The 27933-nt window shown below is 43.9% G+C and overlaps 1 protein-coding gene, 1 long non-coding RNA gene and 3 other non-coding genes across 6 annotated transcripts in view; 4 read left to right on the top strand and 1 right to left on the bottom strand.

Moving 5' to 3' along the window:
• LOC142661751 (uncharacterized) overlaps positions 1 to 21783 on the bottom strand; it is a 111216-nt gene extending 89433 nt beyond the window's left edge. The window contains exons 1-2 of one of the 2 annotated variants that reach the window (XR_012850807.1): positions 21677 to 21783; positions 11522 to 11620 (exon numbers count right to left, since the gene is read on the bottom strand). This is a non-coding gene — a long non-coding RNA (uncharacterized LOC142661751). Of the gene's footprint in view, positions 1 to 11521; positions 11621 to 21187; positions 21235 to 21676 lie in introns of those variants that run through there. The other variant, XR_012850806.1, reaches the window with a different exon arrangement.
• Positions 21784 to 21804: 21 nt separating this feature from the next.
• On the top strand, positions 21805 to 27837 carry HSPA8 (heat shock protein family A (Hsp70) member 8). Its single transcript, XM_075839284.1, has 9 exons — positions 21805 to 21911; positions 22667 to 22876; positions 22980 to 23185; positions 24649 to 24801; positions 25164 to 25719; positions 25948 to 26150; positions 26592 to 26790; positions 27000 to 27232; positions 27445 to 27837. Exons 2-9 carry the CDS (start codon positions 22672 to 22674, stop codon positions 27640 to 27642), a joined length of 1953 nt encoding a protein of 650 aa, XP_075695399.1. The 5' UTR covers positions 21805 to 21911; positions 22667 to 22671; the 3' UTR covers positions 27643 to 27837.
• LOC142662762 (small nucleolar RNA SNORD14) lies at positions 24835 to 24933 on the top strand. The gene has a single exon (XR_012850978.1). It is a non-coding gene; the product is annotated as a small nucleolar RNA SNORD14 (small nucleolar RNA).
• On the top strand, positions 26821 to 26919 carry LOC142662763 (small nucleolar RNA SNORD14). The gene has a single exon (XR_012850979.1). It is a non-coding gene; the product is annotated as a small nucleolar RNA SNORD14 (small nucleolar RNA).
• LOC142662761 (small nucleolar RNA SNORD14) lies at positions 27268 to 27365 on the top strand. The gene has a single exon (XR_012850977.1). It is a non-coding gene; the product is annotated as a small nucleolar RNA SNORD14 (small nucleolar RNA).
• Positions 27838 to 27933: the final 96 nt, after the last annotated feature.

Here is a 27933-nt window from a genome sequence, read left to right on the forward strand (position 1 = left end):
TGATATTAAAAGTGTGTACGTTGATTTCATGCGAGCGATAAGGGTTTAGTAAATACTTGGAATCCATATTTATCATATACTATATCATTTTAGAATAAAATGCAGATTTACTGTAACCCCAGAAAATAGCATTGATCATAATCCTGACCATTAATATTCTTAAAAGGAGCACCGCAAACCTGTACAAATCTAAGGCTATGTTCACATCTGCACTAAGAATTACATTTTTCTATTGCGTCATAGGAGCAGAAAAAATGAACTCAATGCTGTGACGGATCTATCACATGACGGAAAACAACAACACCCTATGGACTCTATTGACTTTAATCATGGTGTCCGTCATTTTATCAGAAAAAACAGAATGGCATGCTGCACTATATTTTTTCCAGTATCTATATGACAGAGGCTCCCATGCAGATATGAAGAGAGCCTTAGGGCTTGTCCACGAGTAAGACAATCCGTTGTGGAAAATACGCACCATTTTGTGCGTTTTTTACTGCGGACAATAGTGCTGATATTTGCTGCGTTTTTTTTCAAGGGCTGTGTGATAGTGATATTTCTTCTTCCTGTAATGTCTTTCCACCCCCTGTAAGAAAAGCTGCAGCGCTTATGCAGCAAATTACGCAGTACATCAGAAAAACGCAACAAATTAGTCCACTTTCCGCAGCAATAACGCACATAACTAAAATTACGCACCACAGGTGAATTTCTGGACTGAAATTTTTCGCAGCGTGTGGATGACATTTGTTAAATCTCATCCACATTGCTGCTATTGTATTCTGCTGCGTATTTTCCATCTGCAGTTCAGGATGGAAAATACACAGCAATTCCGTTACATGTAGATAAGCATGAATACTTCTCACCACTGAGAGGTAGACACAATTGTATCCAGTCTAGCTCACAGAACATTGTTTTAGGCCTTATGCACACGACCGTTAGGGTTTTTAACGTCCACAAATACGGATGTACATCCGTAGCCGTCCGCAATTGCGGCAGCGCCCATAGAATATATTGGCGAGACCGTGCCGCAATTGTGGACAAGAATAGGACATGTTCTATATTTTGCAGATCATTTTTACAGCTCGGACACACATCCGTAAATATACTGAAATGTGTCCGTGGCCAATAGAAATGAATGGGTCCGCATAATGACCTAATCCGTAATTGCGGATGAAAACTACGGTCTTGTGCACGGGGCCTTAACAGGTTGGACTCCATGATTAAACATCTTATCTACACTGATAAATTGTAGAAAACTATTAAAAACTTAAGATTTTTGCTACTGATATATTTATTCCACAAAACGTTGTCTACATAGGATACAATTATTACGTCTGTGAGAGATTTTAGCCTCTAGAAGTAACTATTTTCATCCATTGCCAGGAAACCGAGATCTTGAAAATGATTGGAATTTACACACAGTATGTTAGAAATATGGATAACTCTTTTTTTACATAAAACCCTTGCAAAGAGAATCTATCACCAAGACAGTTAATTTTAAGTGACGCCATCTGTTGTGAAAGACGACCTGTAGTTTTATATTCCAGAGAATTGATACAAGTCGCACCCTGTCTAGAATCTTCTCATTTAGACCCATAGGTTATAGAACTTAAAAAATAAACAATTGTCTGGTTCGTAACAAGTAAACAAAGAAATAGGGTGGGCCCGACAATATATGTAAGAAGGTGCTGGGAGTGCTGACTCACACAAACGTGTAACAATCACACAAAAAGAAGAAGAAAGACAAATGCTACTAGAGTCGCACATACAAAATAATATGTTACTTTATTACAATATACATGAAAAAGTACAAACAGTAAACACAGCAGTACTCAAAAGGGGAAAGCCATCTAAAAACAATTAAAACCAAAAAAAAGAGAACACATGTCCCCGGCCTGAATATGTGCCAAAGGGACCCTCACAATTGCCCTATGGGAATTCAAACAGGAAAATGTCACTAAAAGAAGAGACACCCGGAAAAATCTGCATTTAAATAGCTGGAAATGCAACGTCAAATATAGAATGCAAAGACAATGCAAATGAATGGTAAAACAGTGTGCAAGATAAGAAAAAGATGTCATTACCACACCATACAGGTGGAACGAATGTATATATAGTCCCTGTAACTGCCTTTTTTGGGGGGTTTTTTAACGGCTGTCACACAGCTGCAGGTATTTCTATTGGGCTGTTTACACGTCCATTATTTTAACGAACCGCGTGACGGGCCTGTTAAATAATAGGACATGTCCTATTTTTGTCCGTTTTCAAAGATCCCTCAATAGACTCAAGTCTATGAGGGATCAATGAAAATGGGTCCCGCACGGGTGCAACGCAAACGTGAAAAACTGTGAGTTTAAACTCGCTCGTCTGAATAAGCCCCAAGAGTGGGGGGCTAAGACCCCACGCATATCGCCGTTGGTACAGCTTCATAAGGGCCCTTGCCCTTACAGGACCTGGTCTTTAATTCAACCAGCATGGTGTGGTAATCGCATCTTTTTCTTATCTTGCACACTGTTTTACCATTCATTTGAATTGTCTTTGCATTCTATATTTGACGTTGCATTTCCAGCTATTCAAATGTAGATTTTTCCTGTTTAAATTCCAATAGGGCAATTGTGTGGGTCCCTTCGGCACATATTCAGGCCGGGGACATGTGTTCTCGTTTTCTTGGTTTTAATTGTTTTTAGATGTTTTACCCCTTTGAGTACTGCTGTGTTTATTGTTTGTACTTTTTCATGTATATTGTAATAAAGTAACTTAAATTGTTTTGGATGTGCGACTCTGGTAGCATTTGTCTTTCTTCTTTTTGTGTGGTTTGTAACAAGTGAGATACAAATCTATTATAAAATCAAACTGTAGAATAAAGTATGTGGACTTGGTGTCCCAGCATTGTTAGGCTTCGTTCACATCTGCCTCAGGACTCCGTTCATGGGTTCCATTGGAGCTTTCCGTCAGGGAACCCATGAACGGAATCCAAAGTGAAACAAACGAAAACCATAGGTTTCCGTTTGCATCAACATTGATTTCAATGGTGACGGATCCGGTGTAAATGGTTTCCGTTTGTCCCCGTTGTGTAAGGGTTCCGTCATTTTGATAGAATGAATAGCGCTGTCGACTACGGTATTGATTTAGTCAAAAAGACGGAATCCTAGAACAACGATTGCAAATGCAAACCATTTGCATCAGATCCATCATCAGTGAAATCAATGGTAATGCAAACAGAAACCTACGGTTTCTGTTTGGATTCCGTTCATGGGTTTCCCTGACAGAAAGCTCAGACGGAACCCATGAACGGAGTCCCGACGCAGATGTGAACGAAGCCTTAGTAGGATAGGTAAGGGGAAATAACAATATACAGTACTATGCTGCAACAGAATTTATCTCATTGGTCTGATTAAAACAATTAATTACATTAGCTATGTTTTTCAGTTTGGGACTTCACTCTTCTTTAACCCCTTCCCTCTTTGGCCGCTTTTGACCTTCCTGACAGAGCCTCATTTTTCAAATCTGACATGTTTCACTTTATATGGTAATAACTCCGGAATGCTTTTACCTATCCAAGTGATTCTGAGATTGTTTTCTCGTGACACATTGGACTTTATGTTACTGGCAAAATTTGCCCGATACATTCAGTATTTAATTGTGAAAAACACCAAAATTTAGCGAAAAATAGCAAAAATTTGCATTTTTCTCAATTTAAATGTATCTGCTTGTAAGACAGGCAGTTATACCACACAAAAATGTTGCTAACTAACATGCCCCATATGTCTACTTTAGATTGGCATCGTTTTTTGAACATCATTTTATTTTTCTAGGACGTTACAAGGCTTAGAACTTTAGCAGCAATTTCTCACATTTTCAAGAAAATTTCAAAATGCTATTTTTACAGGGGCCAGTTCAGTTGTGAAGTGGCTTTGAGGTCCTTAGATATTAGAAACCCCCAATAAGTCACCCCATTTTAAAAACTGCACCCCTCAAAGTATTCAAAACAGCATTTAGAAAGTTTCTTAACCCTTTAGACATTGCACAGGAATTAAGGCAAAGTAGAGGTGAAATTTACAAAGTTCATTATTTTTTTCCAGAAATTCATTTTGAATCCATTTTTTTTGTACCACAGAATGTTTTACCCAAGAAATGCAACTCAATATTTATTGCCCAGGTTCTGCAGTTTTAGGAAATATCCCACATATGGCCCTAGTGTGCTACTGGACTGAAGCACCGGCCTCAGAAGCAAAGGAGCACCTGGTGGATTTTGGGTCTCCTTTTTATTAGAATATATTTTAGGTACCATGTCAGCTTTGAACAGGTCTTGTGGAACTAAAACAGTGGAAACCCCCCAAAAGTGACCCCATTTGGGAACCTACACCCCTCGAGGAATTTATCTAGGGGTGTAGCAAGCATTTTGACCGGCCAGTTTTTTTGCAAAAATTTTTGGAACTAGGCCATGAAAATGAAAATCTACATTTTTTCAAATAAAATGTAGGTTTAGCTAATTTTTTTTCATTTCCAAAAGAACTAAAGTAGAAAAAGCACCACAACATTTGTAGAGCAATTTCTCCCGAGTAAAACAATACCCCACATGTGGTAATAAACGGTTATTTGGACACACAGCAGGGCTTAGAATGGAAAGAGCGCCATTTGGCTCTTGGAGCTCAAATTTAGCAGGAATGGTTTGCGGAGGCCATGTCGCATTTGCAAAGCCCCTAAGGTGACAAAACAGTGGAAACACCCAACAAGTGACCCCATTTTGGAAACTATACCCCTTGAGGAAATTATCTAGGGGTATAGTGAGCATTTTGACCCCACAGGTGTTTTACAGAACTTATTGGAAGTAGACCGTAAAAATGAAAATCTACATTTTTTCAAATAAAATGTAGGTTTAGGTATTTTTTTTTCATTTCCACAAGACTGAAGGAGAAAAAGCACCATAAAATTAGTAAAGCAACTTCTCCCGAGTAAAACAATACCCCACATGTGGTCATAAACGGCTGTTTGGACACACGGTAGGGCTCAGAATGGAACTAGCACCATTTGGATTTTGGATAGTGTCTGGGCGCCATGTCACATTTGCTGAGCCCCTGTAGTACTAGTACAGTGGAAACACCACAAAAGTGACTCCATTTGGGAAACTGCACCCCCTGAGGAATCATCTAGGGGTATAGTGAAAATTTTGATCCCAAAGGTTTTTTGCTGAATTAATTAGAATTAAGCTATGAAAATGAAAAATTATTTTTTTTTCCAACAAGATGTAGTTTTAGATACACATTTTTCATTTTTACAAGGAATAGAGAAGAAAAAGCCCCCCAACATTTGTAAAGTAATTTCTCCCGAATACGGTAACACCCCATGTGGTTATAATCAGCTGTTGACATATATGGGAGCATTCAGAAGAAAAGGAGCGGTATTTATCTTTTGGAGCGTAGATTTTGCTGGAATGGTTTGCGGACGCCATGTTGCATTTGCAAAACCACTGATGTACCAAACAAAAGTGACCCCGTTTTAGAAACTACACCCCTAAAGGCATTTATCAAGGGATGTAGTGAGAATTTAGACTCCACAGGTGTTTTTCAGAAATGAATACGCAGTGGATTGTGCAAAGTGAAAATTGCAATTTCTCCACTGATCTGCCCATTCACCACACAAGATGTTGTGCCCCTAGAGAATCTTACCCCATAAATTGTTAAGCGGGTTCTCCCGGGTATGGTAATGCCTTACTTGTGGCCATAAATTGCTGTTTGGGCACACTGTAGGGCTAAGAAGGGAAAGACCGCCATTTTGAGCATGGATTTTGCTCGGTAACAGTTCTGTTTGGGGTTTTGCTGGTATTTCAGTTTATAATGTGGGGGCATATGTTATCTGTGAGGAGTATATCAGGGGTATATGTAATCTGTGCGGAGTACATCAGGGTATATGTAATCTGTGCGGAGTATATCAGTATATATGTAATCTGTGCGGAGTACATCAGGGCATAATAAGAGGGTATAATAATGGGGTAAATAATACAATTATCCATAGGTGTGTGTTACGCTGTGAAGCGATCCGTTATGCACAGGCCGGCGTCACACTGATAAACGGTTTTCTTTCTCACTCCCCTTCTGTAACGCTCTGCACCTTTTGGGGACTTTTTCTCCTTCGTAGTTTGGGAAATATTACTGGGAAAGTTTTGCGCTGGTATAATACGGGCGCCCTCGCTTCCAGCGGATGTGCTATATCCCTTCCCTTCCTAGTTCCCAAATACTATGTCCCTAAAACTGAAGGAATGTTCCCCTCCGGCCTGCGCATGGAGATGTTTTTCATCACCGCATTACTAGTGCCGTAACTTTTTTGTTTTTCAGTTGATTGGGCGGTGTGCGGGCTTGTTTTTTGCGAGACGGGCTGTAGATTTTATTGGTATCATTTTGGAACACATACAACTTTTTGATCACTTTTTATTTCATTTTTTGGTAAAGGAAATTACCAAAAACAAGCAATTCTGGAATCGTTTTTTATTGTTTTTTTTATCGGCATCTACAGTGCGCCCTAAATTACATGTTAGCTTTATTCTGCGGGTCGATACGATTACGGCGATACCAAATTTATATAGTTTTTTTTATGTATTGCGGCTTTTGCACAATAAAATCACTTTTTTTATAAAATCATTTGTTTTCTGTGTCGCCATATTCTAAGACCCATAACTTTTTTATTTTTGCGTGCACGAAACGGTGTCAGGGATTATTTTTTGCGGGACGGATTGTCGTTTTTATTAGTACTATTTTGGAGTAAATGTGACTTTTTGATCACTTTTTATAGCATTTTTTGGAAGGAGATGTGACCTAAAAACAAAGATTCTGGCGTTGTTTTTCATGGTTTTTTTTTACGGCGTTCACCGTGCGGGATAAATTACATAATAGTTTTGTAGTTTGGGTCGTTACGGACGCGGCGATACCAATTATGTATAGTTTTTTTAATTTTTACGGTTTTTCCCATAATAATAGACTTACTATGGGAAAAAAGTCAGTTTAGCTTTATTTTTATTTGAAATGTGTGTGTTTTTATTGTTTTACCACATTTTTATTATCTTTTTTTTACTTTTCTGACTTGTCCCACTAGGGGACATGAGGGCCTGATGCCCCGATCGCTACTCTAATACACTGCACTACATACGAAGTGCAGTGTATTAGCGCTGTCAGTTATTCACTGACAGCAAGCCTATGAGGACACGCCGAAGGCGGGTCCTCATGGGCTCCCGTACAAGGCAGACTCGGACGCCATTTTCTGGCGTCCGATTGCCACAGCAACCCAGCGATTGCATCACTGGGTTGCCGATCGGGTGAAAACCTATCAGATGCTGCGCTCTATTGAGCGCAGCATCTGAGGGGTTAATCTGCCGGATCGGAGAGTAGCTCCGGTCCTGGCAGTTACAGGAGGGTGCCAGCTGTATAATACAGCTGTCACCCCGCGGTGATGGTGCCGGCTCTGCTTCTGAGCCCGCACAATCACTGCGCCGTACATGTACGGCGCTTTGCGGGAAGCACCTCCCGACAGCGCCGTACATGTACGGCGCATGTCGGGAAGGGGTTAAAGGGAATGTGTCGCTAGAAAAAAATTTTATTTTGTTTTTAGTTAAACTGTTAGTATATAAATTATTAAACATTGTCCTAATTTTTTAAATTTTTTCACAAGTTAGGAAATATTATAAATTAGATTCTAATTAATTACATTTCCATGTGCTGGTCACTAGAGGGAGCAATTCCCAAAATTGCAGCATTGGCATGTGGTAAAGCAACCTCATTGCTTTATGCTGCAAAATTGGAGAAGACACACTCGCTCTAGTGTCCTCACACAATCCCCCCTCCTTTATCCTGGCTAGTGCCAGGAGAAAGGAGGGGGTTGAATGTTCAAACCTCCTACACTGTGTGTCGCCATTTTTTGAGCGAATGTACAGTGTAGGAGGATTAGATATAGTGGTAAATACACAGTATAACACGAACATACACAAACATAACTTACCTGCTCCTGCCGCCGCCGCTGCCTCTGCTCCGTCCGCTGCTAGTCCTTGCTTCTGAACATATGGACGGAAGCCGCAATCGGAAGTCGTCATCTTACTGTTCGGCCGCGACTTCCGGTCCACATGAAAATGGCGCTGGATGTCACTCGGCCGAAGACCTTCCTTTTGGACTGTGTGGGAGCGGCGCATGCGCCATTCCCACACAAACGGCATACACTATAGTGAATGGAACGGTTCCCGTTCGCATTCTCTATGGGGATGTATGTGCCGTATTCCATCTCTGTATGTGTCGTTAATCGACACATACAGAGATGAAAAAAAAATGGCAGCCCCCATAGAGAAGTAAAAGTACTAAAAAAGAAAAAAGTACAACACAAAAACACAAATAAATAACATTTATTTTAATAACATACTAAAAGCAATAACATATAAAAAAAAAAATTCGCGACACCTTCCCTTTAAATATTAGGAAATAGCTGTTAGATCAATTTCTTACAATTTTTCTATAAGTAACTATGGTCTGTTTGAGTGACGGAGGTATCCTGCACAATCCTGCACTCTCCAGCAACTTATAGGCTGGGTGCAAACCTGCGTTCGGTTTTCCATTGTTTTGTTCCGTCATAGGAGCAGAACAACAGGATAAAAAAACTAAAGTGCTGGATCCATCACATGAGGTACAACAACGGTGCCCAACAGATCTTATTGAATGTATCGGGTTTCATCCAGTTTCCTTCATGGTGTCCGTCGTATTAGCGTGAAAAATAGTGCAGCATGCTACGCTATTTTTTCAAGTATTTTGGACAAGATCTGCGATGGAGGCTCCGTTACACAGATGTGAACATAGCCTAATGATTTTATGGCAGCAGAAGGGATATTTACGTGCTGGCAGCCTCCAGTCAGTGAGGATAGACATTTTGGGGAATTTTAAATTCCTGCAGCTTCCTGGCACTTAGTTAAATTACGGACTCTGAGAATATCTGCTTAAGGAAGTGGATTGTGAAATTCCTACAAAACCAAACTAATTAAATTTAGTGAAGAGGGTTGCTCTAGAGTGGTGCAACATGTTAAATAGCAGCTGTCACGGGTGTTTTTTTTTTTTTTGGTCAATGGTTGTTTATAATATATTTTCTGGTTTGTATTCTATTGAGATAAAACGTCAGTCCTATCTCAAAAACGATGGCATATCGCTAAGATATGCCATTACTCTTTGATCAACCAGGGTACAACCTCTGTGTCACCCGCTGTGCAGGGAACTGCAGCACGGCCCTATTCAATTAATAAGAGACTAAACCAAGAAAATATGATCGACTACGGCACACAATAATGAAAAAAATATATAAATTTTATTAAATAACAAACATGAGACAATTTAAAAGAATAAGGAATATTCAATTAATAGCAATGTGCCATCAGTTTTTGAGATGAGAATAACCCTTTAAGGGTATGTTCACACGGCCTATTTACGGACGTAATTCGGGCGTTTTTGCCCCGAATTACGTCTGAAAATAGCGCCTCAATAGCGCTGACAAACATCTGCCCATTGAAAGCAATGGGCAGACGTTTGTCTGTTCACACGAGGCGTATATTTACGCGCTGCTGTCAAATGACGGCGCGTAAATAGACGCCCGCGTAGAAGAAGTGACCTTTCACTTCTTTGGCCGTAATTGGAGCCATTATTCATTGACTCCAATGAATAGCAGCGCTAATTACGGCCGTAATTGACGCGGCGTTCAAGCGCCTGCACATGCCGGTACGGCTGAAATTACGGGGATGTTTTCAGGCTGAAACATCCCCGTAATTTCAGCCGTTACGGACCCCCGCCGTGTGAACATACCCTAAGTGTTTTATTTTTGTGTCTCCTTTTGCAACTTTCCAGAAAAGTCTCATTAGGGGGGAAAAAATTCAAGGGATTTACCTATCTCTGAATGAATCTATATCAGCACTGCACAACAAACCCTAATAGGCCATATGGAACAGGGTTGTCAGTTAGGGGCATGCATACTGAGATCATGACTCACGATACAGTCAGAATATAAAACCCACACTCAGCTATTTCCTGATAATTTCATGTTTGCATCCTGATTACATTTGTGCAACTCTAAATGACGTAACTTGTACTAGTACTCAGTAACTAACATCATCTTGTCAGATATCAAACCATCTAGACTGAGGCATAACTTGAAGTTCTGGGGCCCTATGCAAAACTTGTAATGGGTCCACCCATCAATGACATGTCAGTGACAGTGCTAGTGTTCCTTTTATGGGGTGGAGGGACAATTGGGACCCTGAAACTCGTTGTGGCCGCAACCACTGCACCCCCATTAGTTAAAACCCTGCATCTAGAAAATAAAAACCGGGTATCATTAATCTTATGTTGCCAATGTGGGAGACGGTTAAAGGGACTCGGTAATCAGATTTTAGCCCCCCAATTGGCTCACCCCACTAGTTAGCTATAGGGCAAAGTAGTAGAAACATACCAGTGTTGAATATCCTAGTCATTGCATATGGGTAATATTCTGCCGTTTATGCCTTATTAGAAAGTGTCCGGCATCTTGTGCTCCAATACCTCCCCTCCACCATTACAGTTGGTTGTCAGCTCTGCTTGTCTTCATCATCAGACAAGTGGAGACGTCAATCAACAGCAGAGGGGAAGGGGAGGCATTGGAGCTCAAAATCCCGGACGCTTCCCTGTTTGGCGCACACCGGCGCTCGGTAGAATAAAACTTCCTGTATGTTACAGCCAACTTTTCCTTGTAATGTTTGGGATCAAAGATAACTCCTATCCCGGCCATTTAACTACTTAGAGACGATAAAAATGAAAATACACAGCAACACATAGGTATTGCAGGTTATTGTACCAGAAATCCAACAAACGCTTGTTCAAGTCCCCTAGGGAGATAATAAAAAAAAAAGTAAAATACAGTTAAAGGGGTGTTCCCATCTTAGACATTCATGGCACAACCACAGGATCCATATCAAGAACGGGGGTCACCCAGTGCGGCGGCCACTGGCTGCAGTTTCAAGTCAGGGACTAGTGGAGAGGGGGCCGCACATATGCGGCTCTCTCCCTTCTGTTCATTGGGACTTACGGAAAAAGTCAAGCAAGCACTGATTGGTTATTCCATAACTGCCATAGAACAGAATGGAGGGAGCGGCCCACGCGCCCCTCTCTCCACTAAACCCCGCCTGGATTGCGTGGCAAACGGCTGCCACTAACAAAAAATGCAGCAAGTCTGTAATAAATTTGGCACACTTTAAAACTCCTCTTAGCCACATTCCTCAGTTCAAAAAGTGTCTAAAACCAGTAATAAATTTAGCGCACTTCATGATTTTTTTTTATTATTATTATTATTATTATTTAACAATCCCAGTGCATATTGCTTGATTGGGTATATCTTCTGCATTCATTCACAGCATTTTGTAACATAGATCTTAGGTTTGTAGCTTCCCTCTATACATATTCACTCCAGAAACGCCCTGCTTTCCTAGGGTACATGATTTTATTTTCATGGTTTATGAGAAAAAGTACTGTACCTGTCATTCACAGCTCATCCTCTGTTCTTTAGCCCAAATCTTTGATCAAAAGCCAGGTCAATGTTGTGGCATCTGCATAAAGGGTAATCATAGACATGTCTGTATATAATGGAGGAATGCAGAAAAAACACAGTATTTAGTACAGGTAATCTTAAACAGATAATAAATAAAACAGATAATAAGAATACAAGTGGTGTGTTTTTTTTCGGACGGAATGTGTTGCGGGTTCTAGGTCGGATAAGCTGTATAGTTTTATGCAGCGTATCCGACACGTGTGAACCCGGACTTCAGATGAATGGAACTGATTGTCAATTCCAGAAATTTCTGCAACAAAATCTGCAGCGTGTGTAGAAGGCTTTGGGTAAAGCTGGTGTTATTTTCATGTCGTCTATAGATGTATCAGCCCCAGGAAGCTCCATATTGATAACACTGTTATACATGTATAAAAGTTTCGGCCATTCTAAGGCCTCATGCACACGACCGTAGTGGTGTACACAGGCCGTGATTTGGCGTGATTCGGAGTGTCACCTGCGACCGCCCGCAAATCACGGGCCGTGCACATTGCCGTATGCATTCCTTTCAACGAGCCTGGACCTCAAAATGCGGCCGTAATAAGACACGTCCTATCTTTTTGCGGTCAAGGCTCCTGGGCAATGCACGGTCTGTGGAAACCATGGTCGTGTACATGGGCCCATTGAAATGAATGGGGCCGCAGATTACGGCCACAAAAATACGGCCGTGTGCATGGGGCCTTACTGTTAGTGCCGCTAGTAGACTGACAAAAATAAGGTTGCGCCTAATTCATGGTTGACAATTTAGGCTCTGTTTAAAAATGCGCTCTGTCGCAGATTCGGTCAGATTTAGCGGGAAGAATGGCCCCACATGCAGCGCTATTGTCCCCAACAACAAGACCGACCCTCATTAGAAGGCCCTGTACTCATCACTTTTGAGCCCTACGTTTGGTGTATGCGCCAGGAAAGCTACATAGGCTGTACTTTTGGCATTCGTGGGGGCGGTATATCTTTTTTTAACCGTATAGTTGACTATACTTTTCTTTACAAAGGCATCCCGTAAAAAAAACATATATCGCGAGGTATACTTTTTAACATAACAGTCTATTGGCAATTTATACCACTGTATGCCTATATAGCGGTGTGCGTCACAGCCTTCGGTTAGAGGTATATGTCGTGAAATTCTCTAAACGTATACGGCCAACGGAAGGCTCAATCGTAATAAGAACAGAGCATAAACTGATGATGTCAGTCGCCGGTGGTATCCATTGTACTGCGTGATCTCCAGTATAAACGGAAACCACAACGCCAATGTGAACAGAGCCATAGACGCTATTGTCCTTTTACGCTGCACCCTGCTCCACTTCAGATAATTTTGACCGACATTTGCAACCATTAGGCCAAACACGCAGGTTGTTGTTTTGCACTTTTTTTAATGTACACACGGTTTTGGATTTGTTTGTTTTTAGCCACATTATTTTCAGGGGTTTTAAGCCTCCCATTTAATTCAATGAGATACACGACGTGTTACAGGACACCATTTTATTTTACATGTGGAAAAAAACACACTGTATGCCCTAACCGCGCATTTTCCTATTGAAGTCAATGGGAAGTTTTATTTACGTGTATTTTGTCTTGTAAAACGGACCAAAATACACACAAAAAACGCCATGTGAACAGGGCTCAACATTAGTTATTGTAGAAAACCCCTTCGTGAGGCAGCTCTGTTGATGGTGAGGTAACTTTTTTGTCCATAGGGGCATGACTTCTGTGATTATCATTGCGTCACATGGACAAAATGTTGCAGGAGCTAAGGGAGCGCCCAGGAGCGATGGAGTCATGCGGTTTGGAACTAAGAGCTTTAGGGTCCACTCACACATTGCGGTTCAGGTGCAATTAGAACCGCATCTGAAGACCGCATGCGTTTTTACAGTAATTTTGTGAGTTTTTTGGATAGGTTGCGGGTTTGTTTCCGCAACTGCATCGAAAAGCGTAATAAATTGTGGTAAAAAGACCCTAGGTTTTCGGATGGAGTTCTAACTGCACCTTGACCACAACATAAGAATGGACCCATGGGAAGGTGCAAATTTGTGTAATGTAAGGCCTTATTCACACAAACGTGTTATACGTCCGTGCTACGTGCGTGATTTTCACGCGCGTCGCATGGACCTATGTTAATGAATGGGGCCGTTCAGACTGTTAGTGAATTTCACGCAGCGTATATGCGCTGCGTGAAACTCATGACATGTCCTATATTCGCCCGTGTTTCGCGCTGCACGCACCCATTAACGTCAATGGGTGCGTGCAAATTGCGCTCGGCACACGGAAGAACTTCCGGGTGCCGCGCGTGATGCTCGCTACAGTAGTAAAAACTATGAATGAAAACAGAAAAGCGCAACGTGCTTTTCTGTTTGTAAACATAAAACCAGAGTGTCATAATGATGGCGGCCGCGCGAAAATCACGCAGTCGCGCACCATATGCTGATGACACACGCAAAACGGGCACGTCCGTGTGAATAAGGCCTAATTCTAAGGGTGTATTCACGTGAATCCTTTTTTGGAAAATTTTTCCCGCAATTTTCATAATTGCAACAAAACCAGGCCATTATTTGTAAAAACCATCACAAAAAAATACTCATGAAAATGTACCTCTACAGAATGCGACAAACAACCCTTTTAACTATAAATAGGCATATATATATATATAACATTCGGCTGCCCCGTAAACATGTATGCTTGGATTGGATTGCCCCCATACAGATTAAATAACTGCAGACCTGTATCTATATGTACATCTTATGTCTAAAGTGTTGTATCTGGGTTGAATATCAACTTACGTGGCATGACATTACAGCCGTAGACTATCAGTGTGCAACTCAATGCATCATTTATGCCTACAATCCTCCATAGTGGACGACAGCAAAAATCACTTGGCTGTTACGTTCCTGTTCACATCTGCGTTTAGGTTTACAATTGTTCTGCCGCCAGATCTGTCCTATGACAGAAACCAACAGCTGAACCCATTAACTTTAATGGGTTTTGTAGGGTTTCTGTCACGGCGTCCTCATTTTACCAGACAGAGTAGCACAGAATGCCGTGCTAGTGTTTCCTTGAAAATCGATGGAATCTGCCACGAAGGCCTTTGATGGAACCACCGACGCAGATGTGAACAGAGCCTAAAAAAAGTGCTAGCTACTTGGATTGCAATGCTGTGCTATGCTTTTTAGAGAGCTAGCATAGGCGAGTGGTCCTGCAATCTTCGTTATTCTTCTCTTTGGAGAATCAGTAATTAGGCCTCATTCACACGGCAGGGTTTCCCGGCCGGGTGCCGGCCGTTCATAAATCGGCCGGCACCCGGCTGCATTAGGAATAATAGACCCCTAATGGGGCTATTCACACGACCGATTTTTTGACGGCCGGGAAAACCGCCCGTCAAAAAATAGGACATGCTCTATTTTCGCCCGGGTACCCGGCCGCCCGGCTCCCATAGAAGTCTATGGGGCCGGGTAATACCCGGCCATCACCGGGATGTGTCCCGAGTGACGGCCGGGTTTTCCGGCTCTTGCGCTCTATCTCCTCCTCCTCACAGCGCAGAGTGCATGTGAGGAGGAGTTGATGCCATTCTGACGAATGGCATCGCTGTACACGGTGTGGCAGGGCTGGGGTGTACAGCAGGTGGAAGGGAGCGCTGCGCTGGCTCCCTTCTCCTGCTTGTTTTAAAAGCGCCCTGGCCCGGCGACACCTTTGATGGCGCCGCTAGCAGCTGCAGCAGCTGCTGCTGCTGCTGCTACTACTACTGTAGCGACGCAACTATAGCAGAGCAGGGAGGTATCTCCCCGCTCTGCTATGTGCTAGCCGCACTTTAGCTCCTTGAAGGAGCGGAATCCCCGTGTGTTCGGGGATTCCGCTCCTGGACAGAGCGCTTGATGTCTCTGTCCATATCTGGGCAGTGACATCAGGGGAAACTCCTGAAGCGGAATCCCCGAACACATGGGGATTCCCCTTCAGGAGTTGCCGCTGATGTCACTGTCCGGATCTGCCCGGCCCGGCACGGATGCATAACTTTATGCAAACCGGCCGGGCATAATGGCCGATTTTACCGGCCGGCACTCGGGCTCGGACGCGACCCGGTCGTGTGAATCCCGCCTTAGTGTTAGCATATGGCATTGCAAAAAAATACAACAACTAAAAAGGAAATAAAAAACAACACATATGTAGATATAACAAGAGCACCTCAGTGGAGATGATGCATCTGTTCATACTATGGTTCCTGTATTTTTGTCAGCAAATTATGCAGCGATCAGTCATGAACACTGCTGAACCATGGAATATGCATTCAATGAAGATTTTATATTTTTCTTATAGGTTAATACTATATTTGTTTTATATAAGGATTTGGCTAGTGGCTATTAACTCCATAATAAAATATATTTTTGGTTTGCGCAGCAGTGAGATGTTCCTGATGAGAACATTGTCCCCCTCCCACTTCACCATCCTGTTTCCTTTGTGGATTCCCTGCCCCCTCTCAGTTCTGGCAGCGTGTCCTCTTTCATCTTTCTGCTGCAGACACACAGCATGCTACAGTACATGATTATCATCTAATATGTTTCAAGATATAATGATTATTTCCAACAATCTAAAAAAAAATAAAAAAATAACATTTGTATATAAATACTAAAATAAAAGCGATGCATATGGAGAATGTGCTACACTCTTAGGGTATGTTCACACACTAGACTAAAAACGTCTGAAAATACGGAGCTTTTTTCCCTTGAAAACAGCTCCGTATTTACGGCCGTGTTTGGTTTCCCGTGTGAACATACCCTAAGGGTGCAATTACACTTTTGGCCGCATGGTAAAAAAAACAGTAATCAAAAATCGCAGAAAAACTCCACGTGGTCTTACTGCGATTTGCTGTGGTTTTTGCCTGTGCGGTTTTTACAGGTCAAACTTGTATAATTAGGGTATGTTCACACGCACTAATTACGGACGTAATTCAGGCGTTTTTGCCCCGAATTACGTCCGAAAATAGCGCCTCAATAGCGTTGACAAACATCTGCCCATTGAAAGCAATGGGCAGACGTTTGTCTGTTCACACGAGGCGTATATTTACGCGCCGCTGTCAAATGACGGCGCGTAAATGGACGCCCGCGTCAAAGAAGTGACCTGTCACTTCTTTGGCCGTAATTGGAGCCGTTATTCATTGACTCCAATGAATAGCAGCGCCAATTACGTCGGTAATAGACGTGGCGTTCAAGCGCCTGCACATGCCGGTACGGCTGAAATTACGGGGATGTTTTCAGGCTGAAACATCCCCGTAATTTCAGCCGTTACGCACGCCCTCGTGTGAACATACCCTTAATGTGCTTCAACTTTCGCGAAAACCGCAGTGCAATACACGATAAAACCGAATGCATTTTTGACTCGACTTTTCATGCCTTTTTTTTACTGAGCATCCATAAATGTCTCATCTAAATGCACCATAAGGGTATGTTCACACAGGGCGGATATGCTGCGTAAAAGTACACAGCGTATCTGCCTTAGTCCCCGGAGGGAATCCCGGACGAAAAACTGAACCACATTGTGGTGCAGTTTTTCGGCTGGAGTGTCTTCTGTGCAAAACTGCACGTAAAAAAAAAGAAGTTTCATACTTACCAGTAGCCACGGTGACGCGTCCCTCCCTCCTGCAGCCCAGCCTCCCGGGATGACGTTTCATCCCATCTGACTGCTGCAGCCTGTGATTTGCTGCAGCGGTCACATGGAATGAAATGTCAACCCAGGAGGCCGGCCTGGATGAAGAAATTCTGTGATAAAGAATGACAGAATTCTGGGTAAGTATAAGATTTTTTTTTTCTGAGTTGTGATTTTTTGCGGTGGATTTGCAGCTTTTTTGCCGCAAAAATCGCAACATCTGCTATTTGTTGCGGGTTTTACCTCTCCATTGAAGTCAATGGAGAAAACCCGCAACAAAAAAGCAGCGATTCCGCAAATAAAATTGACATGCTGCGGTCAAGCGTTTTTTTTTCCGCTTATCATTTACACAGCGTGTGGATGAGATTTGTTCAAACCTCATCCACTTTGATGGATTAGGCCTCATGCACATGAAAGTATTTTTGCGTCCACAATTCACCCGAAAATCTGCAAGTGAATTGCGGACCCATTCAATGCTATGGGCCCATGCACACGATCGTGGTTTCCAGGGTCCGTGCACTGGCCAGGAGCCTGGACCGCAATAAGATTGGACATGTCTTATTACAGGTCGCATTTGCAGTCCAGTCTCATTGAAATTAATATGTGCACGATGATTTGCTACGGTTGTGTGCATGAGGCCTTATGCGGCGGATTTTCCACAATGTAATGCGTTGCGGAAGATTCACAGTATTTACGCTGCGTGTGAACCTGGCCTAACCCAACAGGTAATGAAGAATTTACACTTACACGCAGGGCCAGCCTTAGGGGTGTGCGAGCAGTGCGAGCGCACAGGGAGCTGCCCCCTCTAAGCATGTAGGGGGCGCCACTGGGCTCTGCCTCTACTCTGTGCTCTGTTCTTAGTTACAGACAAGGAGTAAATAAGAGCCGAGGAGCAGAGGAGGAAGCTCCGCCCACAGCCCGTCCTGCACGAATCCAGTGAACCTGTCAGCAAGTGTGTGTGTGTGTGTGTGCGTGCGTGTGTGTATCTGTGTGTATACAGTATGTGTCTCTGTGTTTGTATGTGTGTCTCTGTGTGTGTGTGTGTGTGTGTGTGTGTGTGTGTGTGTGTGTGTGTATACAGTATGTTTCCCTGTGTAAACAGTATGTGTCTCTGTGCTTGTATGTGTATATGTTAGTGTGTGTGTGTGTGTGTGTGTGTGTGTGTGTGTGTGTGTATGTCTCTTTGTAAAAGTGTGTGCTCAATATTAAAGTAGAACAGATAGAACAAAGATATCTGTGCTGCCGCCTATATACCTTGCTGCCCCTATATACCCTGCTGCCTCCTATATACCCTGCTGCCGCCTATATACCTTGCTGCCCCTATATATCCTGCTGCCCCTATATACCCTGCTGCCTCCTATATACCCTGCTGCCCCCTATATACCCTTCTGCCCCTATATATCCTGCTGCACCTTATATACACTGCTGCCCCTATATATCCTGCTGCCCCTATATATCCTGCTGCCGCCTATATACCTTGCTGCCCCTATATATCCTGCTGCACCTTATATACACTGCTGCCCCTATATACCCTGCTGCCCCTATATATCCTGCTGCACCTTATACCCTGCTGCCCCTATATATCCTGCTGCCCCTATATACCCTGCTGCCCCTATATATCCTGCTGCCCCTATATACCCTGCTGCCCCCTATATACCCTGCTGCCCCTTATATACCGTGCTGCCCCCTATATATGTATGTGTGTGTGGTGAGGCGGCTGCCGCATCTAGGCGGGGGAATGAATGGAGTGTGGCATGCTTGCTTTGCTATTTCCGCAAGGCCTTATTCACACGAGCGTTGAATTCACACGAGCATTGAATACGTCCGTGTGATGACCGTTAAAACAACGTCCGTCACAGGAACGCATGTATTTCAATGGGGCCGTTGTTTCAACGGACCATGTGAAGGGTCCGTTGAAAAATAGAACCTATCCTATTTATTATCTTCCATTTTCACTGATCCCTCCATAGGCTCAAGCCTACGGGGATCCGTGAAAACAGGAACCACACGGGGGCACCTCGGACGTGAAAACAGGAACCACCTCGGACGTGAAAAACTTCACGTTTTTCACGTCTGAGTTTCCCCACGCTCCTGTGAATCTAGCCTAACTCTCATAGAACAGAATGGAGAGCGTTGTGGGGACTTCCTCACCCGGGGGTCAGGGGAGCCCAATCTTGAATGGGAATACCCCATTAACCTCTTAAGTGCCAAGCCTATATTCGTATTTACGTTTCTCCCGCATAACGTTCCGGGAGCTAAAACGTTTTTATTTTTCTGTCAACATAGCCATATGAGGGCTTGTTTTCTGCGGTATGATTTTTTTTTTTTTTAGTGGCACTATTTAATGTACCATGTGATGTACTAAAAAAAAACAAAAAACATTTATTGGGTGGAGTAAGTTATCTCCAATCCCGGCCGTTAGATGTAATATACAGCTGACAACCGCAGCGTATGGAGCGGGCTCAACCCGTGAGCCTAGTCCATACTTCTGCCCTCGATCATGACTTACATGTACGTCATGATAGGTTAAGGGCACAAGGCCTCCTTGGGCTATATTCAGACCAACGTGTTCTAACTCAGCCGGGAAAACTTTTTTATGGCCGATTTGCACTCGTACGGGACCCGATTTCACAGACTTGAGTCTATTAAGGGAGCCGTGAAAAATAGGACGTCCTATTTTTTCACGGGGCCCTTCACATGGTCCGTTAAAACAACAGCCCCATAAAAATACATGCAGCCGTGTGACGGACGCTAACAAATTTTTTTAAAAAAATGTCCGTCACATGGACTATTTATACGTTCGCCTGTATAAGCACTATCGGTGCCAAAAAACCTCCGAAAATCGCCCCATATTTCATTCAATGGAAGGCAGAGGCGTTTTTTCCCCGGGTGGCTTTTGACTGCTCGCGGAATAAAGTGTCATGTCCGTCTTTGCTGCCTCTGACCTCTCATTGAAAGAATTGGGAGGCAGAAAAAAAACTGCGGTGCTAATTTCTGATAGTTTTTTCGCCCGCGGTCCTTGCATCAGCAAAAATACGTGCAGGCAGTTCAAAATCTGCCTCAAAATTTCTGAAGAAATTCTTAGGGTAAGTTCACACCGTTTTTGACTCGGAAACCACGTTGGAAAACGACCAAAAATGCCTCTTATTGATTTCAATGGGAGGCGGAGGTATTTTTTTCCCGCGAGCGGAAAAAATGTCTCGCGGGAAAAATAAGCGACATGCCCTCTCTTCGGGTGTTTACGTCTCTGACCTCCCATTGACATCAATGGGAGGCAGAGAAAGCGTATTTCGCTGCGTTTTTGCCCGCGACGCTCAATGAGCACAATCTGCCTCAAAATTCCGATTTTTTTTGCCTGTAAAAAACTCTGCGTGAACCCAGCCTTAGGCTATGTTCACACTGAGTTTTTTTGCAGGCGGAATTTCTGCCTCAAAATTCCGTTTTTTTTCTTTTTTTTTCTTTTTTTTTTCTTTTTTTCTTTTTTTTCTCTTTTTTATCCCCCTTTTTTATCTTAAGAATTTGGAAGTTTGAGGCAGATTTTCCTCTCCCTACACGCCGATTTTCGCCCGCGGCCATTGAGCGCCACGGGCATGAAATGCCAGCGAAATACGCTTTCTCTGCCTCCCATTGAAGTCAATGGGAGGTCAGAGGCGGAAACGCCCGAAGATAGGGCATGTCCCTTCTATATCCCGCGAGACGGTTTTACCGCTCGCGGGAGAAAACCGCCCCCGCCTCCAATTGAAATCAATGGAAGGCATTTTAGGGCCGTTTTTGACGAGTTTTGCAGCGCTTTTTCCACGTCAAAAAACTCTGTGTGAACATAGCCTTCGGCAGATTTTTTCTGCCTGCAAAAAAACCCAGTGTGAACATTAACATGAGGGAAACGATTCCTGTAAGTAAAGACGTGGTTACAGCTTCAGGTATCCATGTCAATAAAGGAAAACATCCTGATAGCTTGAATCACCTCATTACACAACCGTCTCTTCAGAATCACCACATGAGGACAGATTTCCATAGCAACTAAAAGTGCTACTGTACAAAACTCTGATTGGCTGCTTTTTCCCGCGATGAATACCATGTGATTTTACCAGCCTATCACAACGGCCAACCTAAGGTCTGCCTATAAGGACAAAATCACCATTTTTATTCAGGGCAAGAGCAACTTTACCATCAATTTCAGAAATTAATAACATGTTTTTCAACGAAAAATAATATATCAGCAACTTGTACTATCGCTCTTACGTCATTTGGTTTTATTACGACCCCTATTTCAGAAGTAAGCCTTCCTCCGGAACACGGAGTGAACGTGCACTTGTGATAATTATAATACTACTAAAATGTCTACACTGAAGTTTACGTCGGTTCTTTATCTACAGCGGCGAGTTCCCAAATAAAACAATAAGCACATCTGAATAACTTAAAGATGGCGGCAGTGATCCCACCCCACACTCACAACGAGGGAAGCCGGCTCAATGCGGATACAAGAATGTTCCAGAAGATGACGACAGTTGGGTCACATGTCCAAATGCAGCCCATCGATTGGTGGGAGGGCGGAGACGTCACGTAAAATTCTGGAAGCTTCTGAGGCACTATAAAAAGGCGCCGGCACCGTTACTCCACCTCATTTCACCAGCACGCAGCTCGGAGACGGCGAGCAGCTCAGTAGATCCAAAGCAACCGCAGTGCAGGTAAAGTGGAGGGCATGGCGGCCTAGTGGGATCGGGGAGTAGTGATTAATACCTAATATTGTAAGGCGGGTTTTATTGTGTAATGTGGAGATTCATTTTTATTTTTTTATCGGCTTCCTATAACTAGCGCGGTCTATTAATCCTGGTTAATATGTCGCTTACTATTCATATACGTGGCCGCTCTTATGTTTTAATCGTTATTCTGTGAGGCTTCGAAGGTCAACTGTGATTGGTCATATGGTGTCACATGGCTTCCTTTACTAAAATGGCGGCTTCAAGTCTCAAAATGGCCTCCGTGTTCGTTTACGTGGGTTCAGGGGCCACTTGTTCGCAACTGTTGCTATATTTACAATGTAAGCTATTTATTCAGGCTCTTATAGTCTGCTGGTACTTGTAGTTCTCCCTAATTTTGGAATTTGAATTCAATGCTTTGACTAGCTTAGGGCTTTGTTACTATACGTAGTATAAACGCATTGCTCACTGCTGACGCAGCAGAGCTGAGTTTGCCGTGGTTCCCTTGCATTCTCAACCAGCCTCGTGGTAAACGGCAGAGGCCACATTGTTCAAATGGAGTCAGCTCGCTGGAGCCAGCTGATTGGTCTTGGGTTCGGGCCCCCACCGATTGTGATGACCCTCCTTGTGGATCGGTCATTATTTGTCGACAACCCCTTTAAGGCCTATGTAATGCAATTGAATCATTTTGCTGAACTTGCTATTGCAGTTTCTTACACAGTATTTGCTGCTCTTTGTTTCAGGAATCATGTCTAAGGGACCAGCAGTCGGTATCGATCTCGGGACCACCTACTCATGTGTGGGGGTCTTCCAGCATGGCAAGGTTGAGATCATCGCCAATGACCAGGGCAACAGGACCACCCCCAGTTATGTCGCCTTCACCGACACCGAGAGGTTGATTGGCGATGCTGCCAAAAATCAAGTGGCCATGAACCCAACAAACACAGTTTTTGGTAAGTTTTTAAAGATTAAAGTAGATGCAGGGATTTTAAAGCCCCTTTTCTCCCATGAGGGGCCTCAGGCGTAGCCGCTGACTGGTGTTTGGGATTGTTTTAGATGCCAAGCGACTGATCGGGCGCAGGTTTGAGGACGGCGTTGTACAGTCTGACATGAAGCACTGGCCGTTCAATGTTGTGAGTGACAGCGGGAGACCCAAGGTGGAAGTGGAATACAAAGGAGAGACCAAGTCTTTCTATCCGGAAGAAATCTCCTCCATGGTCTTGACAAAGATGAAGGAGATTGCAGAAGCTTACCTCGGCAAGGTAACCCCACTCATTGGGCATTGAAATTACTAGGGGGGGGTTGAGAAACTGATGTCTTAAAGAGGCTCTGTCACCAGATTTTGCAACCCCTATCTCCTATTGCAGCAGATAGGCGCTGCAATGTAGATGACAGTAACGTTTTTATTTTTAAAAAACGAGCATTTTTGGCCAAGTTATGACCATTTTCGTATTTATGCAAATGAGGCTGGCAAAAGTACAACTGGGCGTGTTGAAAAGTAAAAGTACAACTGGGCGTGTATTATGTGCGTACATCGGGGCGTGTTTACTACTTTTACTAGCTGGGCGTTGTGTATAGAAGTGTCATCCACTTCTCTTCACAACGCCCAGCTTCTGGAAGTGCAGCACTGTGACGTCACTCACAGGTCCTGCATCGTGTCGGCACCAGAGGCTACAGATGATTCTGCAGCAGCATCGGCGTTTGCAGGTAAGTGGATGTAGCTACTTACCTGCAAATGCTGATGCTGCTGCAGAATCAACTGTAGCCTCTGGTGCCGACACGATCCAGGACCTGTGAGTGACGTCACAGATCTGCACTTCCAGAAGCTGGGCGTTGTGAAGAGAAGTGGATGACACTTCTATACACAACGCCCAGCTAGTAATAGTAGTAAACACGCCCCGATGTACGCACATAATACACGCCCAGTTGTACTTTTACTTTTCAACACGCCCAGTTGTACTTTTGCAAGCCTCATTTGCATAAATACGAAAATGGTCATAACTTGGCCAAAAATGCTCGTTTTTTAAAAATAAAAACGTTACTGTTCTCTACATTGCAGCGCCGATCTGCTGCAATAGCAGATAGGGGTTGCAAAATCTGGTGACAGAGCCTCTTTAAAGCTGGTGGTACTAAAGGGGGACCCCCCCCCCCATAATCCTGATGAGGTTGGGCTAGTTTCAAGCCACATACATGGTCACTGAACTGATGATTGCTCCCATAGAAGATCTATTGTGTTAGTGCATATGTAGCAATCTGCTGGAGAGAAGACCTTTAACCCCATCCCCTCTACAAGGCCACCACAATTTATGGCAGTAACAAGCTTAAAGGGGTTTATAGCCTTTAAATTGCTGGCTTATCCATAGGATAGGTCCTCAGTATCAACGGGGGCTTGACTACTGACACGCCTACCAATCGGCCGAGTGATGGGGCTTCCGTGGTTGCTGTCGCAGGATTACCGGCCCACCTAACAGCTCTGGGTCGAATGTGTTAAGATACCTGAGCTACAAATATGTATGTCCTGTGTTTGCTGGGAGTTGGACACCCACTGATCTGCCCAGAGAACTCCAATGTAGATGTAACAATTTGCTAATTGGCTGCGCCATTTCACGATCCGTCTTAAGGTGGCGTGCGCTTCTTAGGTTTAGTTCATCATTTAAATATAAGGAAGCAAACGTGGCAAACTTTAGTATTAGTGAAGTGTAACTTCTGGGGACCTTTCTTTCAGACCGTGACCAATGCTGTGATCACTGTTCCGGCCTACTTCAATGATTCCCAGCGTCAGGCTACCAAGGACGCCGGCACCATTTCTGGCCTCAACGTTCTGCGTATCATTAATGAGCCGACTGCGGCCGCCATTGCCTATGGATTGGACAAAAAGGTAATTTATAGGTCTTTTAATCTCCCTCGTGGATCGCTGTGATGAATGTTTCCAATGCCATTCGTAGTTTCCACCAGACCAGAGCTGCGAGGCTCATGATGGCCCGTGTACCTTCCTTGGATGTCTGAGCGATCCTTCTCACCTTTCCTGCTGGTCCCAATAATGACTGATCTATAAGACGTGCCACAATCTGAATGCTGGTTGTAGACCCCCCCCCCATCCCCCACCCCGCTATGCTGGGCTGCTGTATATGTAGACAATGCTTTGCAAGCAGTGGAGGGATTAGTGTCCTATATGAATAGGTGACTATTTCTTACCCACAATGCAATGTTTGCTGAGTTTCAACCTTTTTTTTTCTTCAGGTTGGTGCAGAAAGGAACGTGTTGATCTTTGATCTGGGTGGTGGCACTTTCGACGTGTCTATCCTCACAATTGAAGACGGCATCTTTGAAGTTAAGTCAACAGCTGGAGACACTCATCTGGGCGGTGAAGACTTTGATAACAGAATGGTGAATCACTTCGTAGCAGAGTTCAAGAGGAAGCACAAGAAAGATATCATTGACAACAAGCGAGCTGTTCGCCGTCTCCGCACCGCCTGTGAGCGTGCAAAGCGTACCCTGTCATCCAGCACCCAGGCTAGCATTGAAATCGACTCTCTGTATGAGGGCATTGACTTCTACACCTCAATCACCAGAGCTCGCTTTGAAGAATTGAACGCCGATCTCTTCAGGGGAACCCTGGATCCAGTAGAAAAGGCTCTCCGCGATGCCAAGCTCGACAAGTCACAGATCCACGACATTGTGTTGGTCGGCGGGTCCACACGTATCCCCAAGATTCAGAAGCTGCTTCAGGACTTCTTCAATGGAAAGGAACTGAACAAGAGCATCAACCCAGATGAGGCCGTGGCCTACGGGGCAGGTATGTGTTGTGTCTGAAGCCTTAGGCCGCTAGTTCAACTATATACATGGGGATTCTCAATGATGAATGTTTCCATTGCCATTCGTAGTTTCCACCAGACCAGAGCTGCGAGGCTCATGATGGCTCCGTTCCTTCCTTGGATGTCTGAGCGTCTCCCATCATAAGTTTTTAGTTAATTATTTACGATTAATGAGGGACTTTCTAATAGACCGATGTTTTTATCTCTAGCTGTGCAGGCTGCCATCTTGTCTGGAGACAAATCTGAGAACGTGCAGGACCTCCTTCTGCTCGATGTCACCCCTCTGTCTCTGGGTATTGAGACGGCTGGTGGAGTCATGACTGTCCTGATCAAGCGTAACACAACCATTCCCACAAAGCAGACACAGACCTTCACCACCTACTCCGACAACCAGCCCGGCGTCTTGATTCAGGTAACGAAACGTCCACTGCATCCTAGGGGCATTGGGGTATGTTCACACGCTAAACCAAACACTGAGCTGTTCTCAAGGGAAAACCACCTGATTTTTTTATATTTTTTTCAGCAGTTTTTGGAGCGGCTTTTCTATTTAGACAAAAACTGCTCAATAATGGACATGCACTACTTACAAGGCGTTAGATAAACTGCATGTAAATTAACGGCCGAGTAAAGAAAACCACCCCGTCAGAATATATACTTATTTTTTTATTGAAATCAATTGGCAGATATTTGGAGGCCCCTTTATATTCAGGGTGCTGAGAAGCTGTGAACATACCCTTATAATACTAGAGCTGTGCAGTAAAACAGAAGGTCCATTATCTAATGTCAGCTCTGGGAATCAGTTGTTTCTAGTGCGTCTGTGGCTCAACGTGCTGATAATGGTTTTATCTTCCAGGTATATGAAGGTGAACGAGCCATGACTAAGGACAACAATCTGCTCGGCAAGTTCGAGCTGACCGGCATTCCCCCAGCCCCTCGCGGCGTTCCTCAGATTGAGGTGACATTTGACATTGATGCCAATGGTATCCTGAACGTGTCTGCTGTGGACAAGAGCACTGGCAAGGAAAACAAGATCACCATTACCAACGACAAAGGTAACGATCGCATCTCCCCTAATGTTAACCCCGCAGTGATGAATGTTTCCAATGCCATTCGTAGTTTCCACCAGACCAGAGCTGCGAGGCTCATGATGGCCCGTGTACCTTCCTTGGATGTCTGAGCGGTTCAACTTGTAAATGTGTATCTAGTAGCCGTGTTTAGATGGGTTTTGGTGCGGTACCTAACGGGGAATTTATCTTAACAGGTCGTCTCAGCAAGGAAGACATCGAGCGCATGGTTCAAGAAGCCGAGCGGTACAAGGCTGAAGACGAGAAGCAGCGGGACAAGGTTTCCTCCAAGAACTCGCTGGAGTCTTACGCTTTCAACATGAAGGCAACGGTTGAGGACGAGAAACTCCAAGGAAAGATCAGCGACGAGGACAAGCAGAAGATCCTGGATAAATGCAATGAGATTATCGCTTGGTTGGACAAGAACCAGGTATGTTATAGAAGCGCGGCCGGGCCATGTAGTAGTCGCTGTGATGAATGTTTCCATTGCCATTCGTAGTTTCCACCAGACCAGAGCTGCGAGGCTCATGATGGCTCCGTTCCTTCCTTGGATGTCTGAGCGACAAGAAATGCCTTAGAATTAGAGCACACCAACAACTATGTAGCGGCCTGATCTAATGTTATGTATTTGTTCCCCTTCAGACTGCAGAGAAGGATGAATTTGAGCACCAACAGAAGGAACTGGAGAAGGTCTGTAACCCCATCATCACCAAGCTGTACCAGACTGCTGGCGGTATGCCAGGAGGGATGCCCGGAGGAATGCCTGGTGGCTTCCCAGGAGCAGGGGGTGCTCCGTCCGGCGGTGCCTCATCTGGACCCACCATTGAAGAGGTCGACTAAAGGAACTGGAAATTCATTCCCCCGACAACTCCGAGGACACAATTTGTTTTAATGGCCGTTTCAAATTAATTCCCACCTAAACTGCGGTAAAGTTTACTCTGGGGCATTAATACTTGAATTCACCATCAGACACCTGGAACGCCATGCACTTTACTGTAACAAGCTGGTCCAGAGAAATAAATCTATTTAACTGGCTTCTGTCTGACAGACTTTCCTTACCCCCAATATCTATTTAATACCTTCTCTAATTCAGTTAAAACTTCACATTCTTCTGACTTGTCACTATGACAA

Source organism: Rhinoderma darwinii, chromosome 10 (genome assembly GCF_050947455.1).
Source record: "Rhinoderma darwinii isolate aRhiDar2 chromosome 10, aRhiDar2.hap1, whole genome shotgun sequence".
NCBI classification, from domain to species: Eukaryota; Metazoa; Chordata; class Amphibia; order Anura; family Rhinodermatidae; genus Rhinoderma; species Rhinoderma darwinii.